This window comes from Hipposideros armiger, unplaced genomic scaffold (assembly GCF_001890085.2).
Source record: "Hipposideros armiger isolate ML-2016 unplaced genomic scaffold, ASM189008v1 scaffold_718, whole genome shotgun sequence".
Lineage (NCBI taxonomy): Eukaryota > Metazoa > Chordata > Mammalia > Chiroptera > Hipposideridae > Hipposideros > Hipposideros armiger.
The window spans coordinates 626748-638752 of record NW_017732068.1 but is presented as its reverse complement, the minus strand read 5'-3'; the positions used below and the strand labels follow the sequence as shown (position 1 = coordinate 638752).

General features: G+C 38.3%; 1 protein-coding gene across 2 annotated transcripts in view; it reads left to right on the top strand.

Moving 5' to 3' along the window:
• The window catches only part of GAP43 (growth associated protein 43), a 98446-nt gene extending 86727 nt beyond the window's left edge, over positions 1 to 11719 (top strand). For both annotated transcript variants that reach the window (XM_019627179.1, XM_019627180.1), the window contains one exon: positions 11028 to 11719. In XM_019627179.1, the coding sequence (XP_019482724.1) occupies positions 11028 to 11116 (89 nt within the window). In that variant the 3' untranslated portion in view covers positions 11117 to 11719. The remainder of the gene's footprint in view (positions 1 to 11027) is intronic.
• Positions 11720 to 12005: the final 286 nt, after the last annotated feature.

The following is a 12005-nucleotide window of genomic DNA, read 5'->3' as shown; positions in this document are numbered from 1 at the left end:
TGGGAGGGCAGTGGATGGGGGGAGGGGGTTGTTACTTTGTGAGGGTGAAAAGGGTAACTATTGCATTGTTCTGTACACCTGAAACTAACAATAATAAAAAAAGAAAAGCTAAGAGAATATATTCAATGAAAAGTGGCAAACAAACATGTTTAGCCTGTTTCATTTTTCCTCATCCCCTAAATATGGACCTAAATAGTTAATATCAAATATATGAGGTCTGATTTTTTTTTTAAGTATTATCTTCCTCCAAAATGCAGCAGGAGGAATTAAAGGTAATTCTTAAGGGGTTGCGGTGGAGTTGCTAATTTTAACCCAAAAGAAGTATGGTATTACTGTGCCTAGAATTCTTTTAAGAGAATGGCCCCTTCCTACTCCATCTTTACTTTATTCTTCAAAGTCTGCTGGAATTCCTTGCTTCGGAAGGCCCAGAAATGAGTGTTGTGCATAGGGAGAAGGAATAACCCTATCTGAGCAGTCTTCCGATTTCTCCCCAACATATGTCCTGTCCCCAGAGCCTTCTTGGAAATGAAAAGATCGTTCTCATCATGAAGTTGAAAAATTTTACTGTATCTGGTCATTTTCCTCAATGTTAAAAGACAAGAAGTTTAAGTCTTTTTCAAGTTTTGGATTCAATAATTATTAAATAAGGAAATTTTGCTTAAAATTGGATATTATATGATGTCTTAAGCCTGGAGATTTGTCATCCCTTCTGTAATGTGCCTACTAAATACAAGATTTACTACACATCCAGAAGCAGGGGGAGACGGTTCTTGCTCATTCAGCATGGTAAATTTTTGCCTCAAAATTTAGGGAATCAAATGAAATTAAGGCCCAGGATAAGGTTATTTCCTTTTGAACTCAACTGGCTACTCTTCTTTGAGTATGAAATAGAGAAGATTGTTCTGTTCTGAAGTAGAGACAATAGCAGAGAAGTTCTTGCCTTTTGAGACATTACTGTTTAGCTGTCATGATTTTGCATCATAGAATCAGGCTCCTCAAGTTTGGTCAATGGTCATCTTTGCCCTTGTGATTGTTTCTTAAACTTGGCCTTGGATTTCACAGCCTTTTTTAAAAGAATGATTTTGTTTTCACTCTACAAGCAAAAATTTCATAAGACCCAGGCTTTTTCTCTCCCTTTCTCAGGATATTTGAAGAGAGCTGCTCTTTGGCTATGGGATAAGCATGAATCAGCAAGGGGGAGAAGGTAACTGTCATTCATTAGGCACATGGGTGTGCAAGGCAGTGGCACTGTGTGAGGTTTTATTCTCGAAAGCTCATCACAAATCTATGAAGTAGATATTGTTTTTCCCACTTTATGAAGGAAGAAATGGGAAAGCGAGGACATATTGCCTACCTATATGTGGCACCCCTTAGCGCAATGGTTGGCACAGAGCAAACACTAAGCCAATGTCAGTTCCCTTTCAGTCAATAATAATAGCCAACAATACTGATACACTATTTGTCACTAAGTACTTGAACTAATGAACACATTTAAATCTCATAACAACCCCATGAGGTGGAGGCCAATGTTATCATCAATTACAGATAAGGAAAACGAGGCAATAAGAGGTTAAGTAACTTACTCAAAACCATGGTGTCAGAGATAGAATTTAAATGCAAATAGTCTAGCTCTAGAACCAGCTCTCTTAACCACTACTCTGTGCCATCTAAAACTAGTTATGTTTATAGTAGCTACCTGTTTTTTACATTTGGTTTTTTTTCTTTGAATAAATTGTTATAAATTAGAAGACATAAAATTAAAATTAGCAAAAAAAAGTGGAAGATTATGGAATAATGTTTTCCATGGCTATATTAGGGTTCCTTTTTATAATCCAATATCTTGAAATTCAGACAAACCTCTGCTATTTGGTCATGGTAACGTTACAGGTCCACACTTTTTCTGCCTGAGGTAATTGAGGTTTTATTTAAATGTCACAAGCTTCTTCGGATTTTCCCTTTTTCTATTACTTTCCTTCTATAAATATTGAATGCTTGTCTTGTGATAAGCATGATACTAGCAGTTGGGGGTAATATAGATGCATTGATTCATTAATATATACATATATATATACACACACACACATGTATATTTATATATACAGAGGGTGCCAAAGAAAGTGTACACATTTTAAGAAAGAAAAAAACTATTAAAATTGTAATACTAAATATATACTGATAACAAAAGATGAATACAAGTCATGTGTATACATTTTTTGGCATCCNTATATATATATGTTTGCCAGTCACTTCCCTAGGCATTTGGGATTCATCAGTGAACAAAATATAAAATGTCTGCCTTTGTAGAGTTTAAATGTTACCAAATGTTTCCCTTTCCTTGGAGAAGTTAGTTCTTAATCAAGAAGACTAGAAAGGATATCACAAAGTAGTGTGTAATGCAAAGGATATATATATATATATATATATATATATATATATATATATATATATATATATATATATACTTTTTTAGATTTTTATTGGGGAGGGGAACACTGTTGGGGAATTGGGAAAGGGGAACATTGTGTTTTTTCAGGACCCATTAGCTCCAAGTCAAGCTGTTGTCCCTCAATCTCAGTTGTGGAGGCTGCAAGCTCAGTTCTAAGTCTAGTCACTGCTTTCAATCTTGCTGCGGGGGGTGGGGGGGTGGTGAGGGTGGTGAGGAGGACACAGTCCACCATCCCATGCGAGAGTCGGAACTGACAACTTGCTGCTAAGAGCACACGCTCTCACCAGCTCAGCGGCAGTTCAGTCCAGGCGCAGCTCACTGGCCCATGTTGGAATCGAACCGGCAACCCTGTTGCCCAGATCTCATGCTCTTAACCAACTGAGCCACTCGGCTGGTCCAGGTATATATTTTTCATGTAAATAAAGAGAAGGAAGTGATTGATTCTGTCTAAAATAGGTTTGGAGGTGTGGAAAGGGCATTTGAGCTGGGTCATGAGGGATCATTAAGCAGCACTTGCTAGATACATTGGCTAGGGTCATTGGCCTGCCTCCCAACTCTAGTCCTTAATTTTTGGTTAAAATAATAACTTTGGTTCTGTTCTCTAGAATCAGAGCCTGAGAAGGGAATCTTGTACAAATACTTTATTGGTGGAAATCTGTAAGGAAGTAAAGAAAGAGAGGCCAGGGGAAGAAGTGGGTTCAGGGGTAGTATAATCTCAGCCTGATCCTACAGAGAGCTCTGAAGCACAAATTTCAGTACAGACATTGTTTTGCCCCAAACCAAGGGCTCTAGAGTCATGGGCTGTGAAGGAGGCAGACCTCTTAGGCAAGGGGCAAGTGTGGGCGTTGGCAGCCAACACCTCCAGTAGCTGAGACATGGGTACTTGGGCAAGGGGATCTGAGAGGGTCACCAACAGTATCTGACAAGGAATTCAGAACATCTGGAAGGCAGAGGCAGGGATGCAGAGATGTTGAAAATATTCAAGTGGCAAAAGAGGGGAGAGAAAATATTGGGAGCTGCTTTTTGCTATCTCCTTTTGCTTTGGTAGGCCATTTGTAAAATCTGAACTAGTCATGATTTATTTTTTACTTCGTTCACTAAAAAACTCTTGAAATGTGAGTGATTTATATTTAGCAAAATGGAAAAGGTCGCACTGTTATTCAGGACTTCTGATTTGAATTTCGTTCTTAAAGACAACTATAACTAGATTTTACTCTGATTAAAGGGAACCTCTTTTATTTTGAAGTCAGAGTCTACATTGTATCTTCCTGGTACAATTTAAGAGTCTTACTCCAGTACGCTGCCCCCTTTATTTTTCCAGTGAGAGGGTTTTAAAAATTTTGAATGCCTTTAGGAAATGCCTGCACTTTCCAGTTCCCCAGAGACTCCACCACTGGTTTTACCTATGGCATATTTTCACATTAATGTTATTATCTGCCTGGCTCCTTAGATAATTGAGTTTATAAAAGCTAGAGAGATGCAACTAAGATTTTTCTCTTGGCTAGGATTCTCCTCATCCGGGATGCTATGAAATGAAAAAGGGAGTTGCACTTCCATCAGATAGAATTTTGAACTTAAATACACACACACACACACACACACACACACACACACACACACACACACACTTCTATAGAAAAGAGCAAAACAAACTTAATTTCTAGGCTGAACTATTAGCCTAGATCATCACTATTAGCAGCATTCAATATCATACCATTATTTCTCCATCCCTGACACAGCCCTTCTCAAAACTTCTCAGTATCAGAGGAGCCATCAATCATTGTCCATGCTAACTCGCCATCTTCTGCTCCTCCCACATACTAACATTAAGCAATGGCTCAATAAATCTGCACATTTCACTGCCAGCTCAGCACATCGTTTAGTAATTTAGCTAGGGGGAGGAATAAACAAATGAGTCTACTTGACTGCTGTGCTAGAATGAAAATATCCCCCAATTTTTGTTTTAATTTTTAACCTTTAAAAGTTGACTTATTTGTTGTGATAATGGTAAGAAATTATGTTAACAGCGTTTAATTTTATATATTTATCCTATCTTATCCCAAAAATGATTTGAGGCAACTATGCAAGCTGCATAAAGTGTAATTTTTTTGTCTTTCTGCATGTTTCTAATAGGGGAAGAAGGTAGAACACTAATTTTTGATGGTTTGGTAGACATTTTGAACAGAGAACGTAATAAGAAGTTTTCAATGCCTGTCAAATTGTACCTGACTTTTGTTTTAACTTTTAAAAATTCTCTAGATCTTTTCTCCTTTCAGAAGAAAAACACTCATTTTTGTTGTATAGGTTAGAAATCCTAGATTCTTTCCCAACTTCTATAACTGAGTAACTCTAATTGACAAAACACTTGTCTTCTTATTTTCTGGTCAGAGTCAGAGACTTTACAGGAACATTTTAGGGAAGAGGTTCTCTTCATTGTTTATCTGGGAAAGAAGTTTTTGTTTGTTTGTTTTTCCTTTGGGAAATTGCTCTTTTCTTCCTGGGATTAAAATGTTAAACTCGATGGATGGTTTTTAATCTAAATCCCACAGGTTGAACTACAATCTTGACATACTATATTCTGTAATTTCAATTTTAGAAAGTGCTCTCAAATACCTTCCTTCAACCTCCAAACAACCTGCAATAAAGTGGGGCAGGCATTATTATCAATATTTTTTGGAGATTAGAAAACTGAGGCAAAGAAAGGAAAAGTAATTTCTCTGACATAATATGACTAATTGGTTGTACAGTCAAGGCTAGAATATAAATCAGCTTGGTCCTAGACCTAAATTTATGAGAGGAGAAGTAGTATGTTTCAGATATACTGCCACCTTGCCATGCTGCCTCTTGAGTCTTTGTCTCGATTAAATTCTTGCTTGTTACTCTTTGAAATCCTCAAGTGAATAGTGTTATAAGCAACAGGATTATTCTCTCTTATAAAAACTCAGAAAGCAAGGAGGGGGCATAGGTGACATTTGTACCATTCTGTTGACATAAAAATGGTGTACACTGGCTCCGTGCTTTGAAAGGAACTTAAAATATAGAATATGATAACGAAAAGAGTAAAATGCAACCCCAGTGATCACAAAAGCCATGATCAGGCTCCATGTTGACATCTGGTACACAGCTCAAGACCATGAAAGTAATGAGGGACATATGTGAGTTAGCTAAGGAATTTTTTTTATTACCTTCCTTTGAGCCTTTGAGATGATGATGCTTAATATTCAAGAAAGATGAAAATAAAACAGGAAAGGAAGCAAACACCCCAGCCCAGTGGTGACTGGTAGAGTAATTGTGGGCATGGCCCCAGGATGATAGCAGCTTCTATTTAATCAATGTTGACAAGGCTGGGGAGAACTGGGCAGGTCCCAAGAGGTAATGTTTTACTCGGAAATCCACTCAACCTAATTTCAGTAATGTAGGGCTGTGGAGGGGCCTGGCCCAGAGCCAGTAAACGGGGCCATTAGAGCTCAGTGTAAGCAATGGCAGCTGGGAACACCGCCATCCCTCCAGCAGCATTGTAGCCCGGCTGCCTGGCTGAGCACACGAGCAGCCGCTGCTGCATATGCTCCTGGTATTTGCTCACCAACAGAATGTGCAGACGTGGTATTCTCCCCCCTTTCAAGGAAATGAATGGAATGCACAAGGGCAAGAGCTGCTTCCAGGATTTATTTCAACAAGGCTCAGGAAGCCAGTTTCGCATACGTTTTTCGAGGACCACAGTGTAATCATCCATGGGTCCCCTTACTCGTTTAAGGCTACCAGTACAGTGTTTTAAATGAGCACAGAAATAACTTCTGTTTTTATGGCTTTCTTAATGTGGTCTTGCTCTTTTTTTTTAGGAATGATGGTTGTGGATGTGGAATGTGAAAACTACTAGGGTTTTCCCCATCTCAAAACTTAAGAGATTCATTAAAGATGCTCAACTTTGCAAATCCAGACGTGCCCCAGGAGAAATGATGCCCCTTTGGGCCGAGTTCGTATCTGGTTACTACGTTTGCCTTTACCACTCCTTTTCCAATAAACAATACCCATGACGGTAATTACTAGCAGATAGTTTCCAAGAAGGTAGAGGTTTCTGCTTGGTGTTTTCGTTGCCGTATCACCACTGCTATATTTGCAATGTATAGAACAGCGCCTGGCACATAATAATGCCCAGGGCCTTTCACTGAATGGATAAATGAATGAACACATTTTTTCTTTTCCTTTGAAGCATCCTTCAAGTCTGCAACATTAAAACCACATGACTTCACTGTCTATGATGTTCACTTTCCCTTTTTAATACAGAAATGATAAAATTCATGGAGACTGCTAGACAACATGGTGATTTCTCGGAGGTCTTTGGATCAGAAAATGTAATGTTTTTGTCATGGCAAAAATGCCAAGGCTGGAGAAGGTTATAGCCCTTTACCAGATTCTAACATCAGCTGTATAAATTGACAGGATATAATTTTTGAGAATTTAAATATTATTTAGTGTAAATAACTATCATAAAAGTCACCCTATTTCATTTTAAAAAAGAAACAACAACCATATTTCCGCTTTTAGACCAGACCACTAAAATGCATCATCGTTTTTTTTTTTCTTGAACATATTCCATCTTATAGAAAAACTGGATTTGAGGGTTGATTTCCCCTCAAGAGGACTGATTTGGGGAAGAAGCCATCACTAGATAGAACATTAATGACTCTTAGTGAGGATAAGTTCACTGGTCACCTGAGATGATAGATAGGTGATAGATAAATGATAGATGATAGAAAGGAATAGATATCCTGTGATTAATTTAATCTTGCTCTTTTCCTATAATGTCTTAACGAACATAATAGCATTATTATTAGATGAACATCTAATTGAACTTCATTAGCACTAGGTTTTCACATTTAATATAAACAAATGTGTATTCAGAACTAAACTGAAAAAGAAAAAGCATTTCTACTCTTAAGCTTGCTAGATTTCAGCTGTCATGTCAACAACTTCAGGCTTTTCTCATTTGCCAGCTGTAGGCCCATTTATTTCTACTCACTTGTTCTGTGTCACTTGGTACTGAAAATCTCATTCAGTCTTTAGCTCCTACAGCCTCTTCTTAAGCAATAACTATCTCAGAGGGAGGTTGATTCTCTAGATGGGGAATGTGATTATTTACCCTAATTAGATCATGATAATTGGAGTGACCAGCTGGCCTCAGCAATTCATCTATCTTTGACACTCACCATGCTGATCAAATTTTTGGCACAAAATACTAAAGATTGCATATTAACTCATCTCTAGCATTTATTATGTAATTAGTGCCAGAAAGTACCAAGACAAGAATTCCATATTATTCAAGGCTAATCAGGATTCTTTCCTCCATTCTGAGCTGCTTTTACCAAGACCAGTTTTTAGACTTTGTAGGCCCCTGGTATACATACCTGTGAGCTCCCTGCGCTCACTTCCACTCTAGACACACACACTCACCCTTCCTGGGCAAAGTTAAGGGCAGGCAGAGCAATCTAAAGTAAAGCCTAGACAGCTCTGTCCTGGGTTGGGGTAAGTTACTTCATCTTACTGTGCCTCAGCTTCCCAACTACAAAATGGATGATTAAGGTGCCTGTGAGGATTAAATGAAATGATACAAGCACACTTAGAACTGCTCTGAGCATATAGTAAAAGGTCAAATATGTTAGCTATAGCTAAATGCTTTCTACAAGGAGCCAAAAAAGTCATAATTCATGGTTCTTTCCAGGCAGCGAGGCTGCTGAATAGAACAGGCAAGAAAATGTAGATCTACAACTATGTGGTCAACATGACTAATGAACTAGACTGACATGTTCAGAGTTGGCGTTAGTGGGAGCAGGGGCAAGTGAGCAATATTGAAAAGTTCTTGCTGACGTTCAGGCTCAGATGGACCCAGTTATATATAATGCAGTTTCTGTTCACAACAAGTTTCCCTTGGAGATTAGAACTTTTTCCAAATTCGTGTGCAGTCTCCCATCAAAGTTAGAGCAGGAGTGTGGCCCACATCTGATTATCGTTTCCTTCATTTGCATGAAGCTTAATTAAAAAAAATATTTTATTATGAGTTCTTAGCTTACCGCACTTTTGTGGTTGTAAAAAATTGTTACTTTAGATTGTTTCCTACAAGTTTTTTCTTCCGCCTAATTTCCTGGTGGCCTATAAAAGTTTTACCGAATCCACTGACTTGACACATTTTATTTTTACTAAGTAGGTATCCCTTCACTTAACAGAAAGATGACCCTTTGTTTAATATTTGATAATATCAAACAAGTATAAAATTACTCTCATCTCATATAAAATATAATGTACGTATATGTAAGTTGTGTGTGTTCAGCTTGAGTCCCAGCTAACTGAATGACACGTTTCCTTTTGTAGTTACCTAACTGAACTTTATCAGTTTCAATATTGTGGTTTTTATTTTACATTTTGGAGTCACCAATTCATTTTTAATCACAGAAGTTTTATAGGTCACTAAAAGCCTGTGGACCCTCGCTACTTAGTTCCCGGTTGTGAATTGATAAAACAGATTGGACCTGGACCCCCTCTGGTTGAGTTTGGCCAACTGATAAAATCAGAAAACCTGGATAATAGAAGACCTAGATTTTGGTCCTGGCTTGGTCATGAGCAAATCTTATTATTTAGGGAAAATTGCTTTATGTACCTGGACTTCTGTTTCTTCATCTGTGATATGAGAATGTGCATTCATTCTTTCATCCAACAAATATTATTAAAGGCCTTCCCTACACTAGGTTCTGTGCTGGACATGACAGGGGAAGGCGGGTTAGTTATTCAAAGTTGAGCAAAAATAGATATTGTTTTGAAGAGTTATGGTTTCGTGACTAGATGTTCTTAAAGGTCTCCCTCACTGCTGATTATAGATTTCATTGTCTGTAAAAGTATATTATGAAAGGCTTAAATAAGAGGAAGGATATTTGCTGTTTATTCACTGCTTCTTCTCAATACCTAAAAGAATGTCTGGCACATTGCAGGTGCTTAATAACAATTTATTGAATGAATTAATGAATGAATGTATAAATAAATAAATACATACTTCAAATACTTTGAAACATTTGATGGGGACAATGTGTAGATATTGAAACTCTTTTAATAGGAAATAGACAGCAGTGACTTCCTGTCACAATAAACAGATGAGTACCAAGTTTCACCTTTTCTCCTAAGCCCAGACAAAGGATGACAAGAGAAAATGGGGGAATTTGGGAAGATTTAACCTGATTCCACTCTAACAGGGAACAGAAAGTATGGCTGCTTCTCAGAATTACCTGACTCTTTGTTCTTTTGTTTTCACCTTTTGAATTTTGTCCCTTTATTCCACAAATATGTAATTCTTCTCACCTTAGCCTACGGCCATCTTTTCTTTTGAGTGTCCTAATCTCCATCAAATCATACATAATAGCTCCCAAATTTTTATTTTAGTAAGAGCATTTTGAAGCCTTATCTTATTCCTACAGCTAATCCTTCTATATGCTTCTAAACAATTTAAATCAATATTGCATTCTTTTGCAATTTGAAGAGGGTATTAGATATGTTGTTTCTTGGAGCTGATAAGTCTGGCAAACCACCCTGGGCATACCTATAGCATCCAAGGATTTGGGCAGGGCTGTGGAACTAAATAAATTCTCTGAAAGGACTTCATATTGCTATAGAAGGCCCTCAATAAAAGAAATCTGGAGGCTTTCTTCTGGCAGAAAATGAAACAATGCATTAGTGTTCCAAAGCTCTGGAATCCATGAGGAACACTGCTGGTACTTAGAGCGATACGATGATCAGAAATGAATTAGTTTCATCCAGAATGTTTTGCTGGAAAATGTGACCGGTGTGCTGGTTCTTTACAAGTTAATAATGCTCACCTTGGAAGTGGTACAGTCACTCAGTAATAGGTCTTTTTTCCTATCTTTCTAGTCCACCATCCTTAGTGTATAGTTTTTGTCTTCATGATCACAAGATAGGTGCTACACTGACAGGTATCTTTTGATGCCTGGGTCACCAGGAATAGGAAAAAGTAGAGGGTAAACACCTCCTTTGGAGCCCTCCCCAGGGAATTCTGCCTCTATCTAATTGACCACCACTATGTTCCATGGGCATTCTTAGCTTTAAGGGGAGCTGGAAATTCAAGTATTTCACTTTCTAGCTTTTATAAAACTTGAGAAAAAGAGGCAAGGGAGTTAGGATGGCTGCTCAATGATCCACATAAAGTATCTGTCACAATTAGTCTGACACTGATGGAAAGGTGATACAAGATTACTGTTGATGCCCTATGTTAAGAGCCTATATGTGGATACCTTGATTGGAAGGCTGAGAGATTAAAGACCATGGTAATTCCTGGGTGGACTCCTTGCCCCCCAATATCATAGCTTTGTTCCTGAGCTCTCCGTATGTATCATTGAACAACCTTCTTGGGATCAACTCTTCTGAACTTGGAAATGATATTACTAAGATAGCAGTAATCTCTTTTTATCTTAAAGCTCATATGAAATGGTATGAAAAGAAGAAATGAACTGTGCTTTCATATGAACAGATGAGACAAAAATACTAACTCTCCTCCCTACCCCCATCTTGTTTTCTTCCTCAGAAGCTGTAGATGAAACCAAACCTAAGGAAAGTGCCCGGCAGGATGAGGGTAAAGGAGAAGAACGTGAGGCGGACCAAGAACATGCCTGAACTCTAAGAAATGGCTTTCCATGTCCCCGCCCTCCCCTCTCCTGGGCCCTGTCTCTCCTCACCCTCTTCTCAGCTCCACTCTGAAGTTTCCCTTCCTGTCCTGCTCACATCTGTGAGTCTGTCCTCTCCCACCCACTAGCCCTCTTTCTCTCTGTGTGGCAAACAGTTTAAAAAAAAAAAAAAAAGCAGGAAAGATCCCAAGTCAAACAGTGTGGCTTAAACATTTTTTGTTTCTTGGTGTTGTTATGGCGAGTTTTTGGTAATGATGATCCAATCATTTTGGGAAATTCTTGCACTGTATCCAAGTTTTTTGATCTGGTGCGTGTGGCCCTGTGGGAGTCCACTTTCCTCTCTCTCTCTCTCTGTTCCAAGTGTGTGTGCAATGTTCCGTTCATCTGAGGAGTCCAAAATATCGAGTGAATTCAAAACCATTTTTCTTTTCCTCCTTTTCAATGTGATGGAATGAACAAAAAGGAAAAAAAAATTCAAAAACCCAGTTTGTTTTGAAAATAAATAAATAAAGCAAATGTGCCAATTAGCGTAACTTGCGGCTCTAAGGCTCCTTTTTCAATCTGAATATTAATAAATCATGAGAGTAATCAAGCTCCAGTGCCTCTGTGTTTCTGTTCCACCTTCTCATTAGTTGGTTTGACACATTGGGGTCTTACATTTTATCTTTTTTCTGGCCTCCCAGTCTGACACCAACAACCCTGATAAAGAAAAGACAGACGATGCCTAAGGCTCTGGTCAGACCAATGGCTTTGATCCTTGATGGGATTGTTGGGGGCTGTGTATATTAGTTTGCTAGGCTTCTGTACAAAGTACCACAGACTGCATGGCTTAAACAATAGAAATTTATTTTTTCATAGTCGTGGAAGCTTAAAGTCTG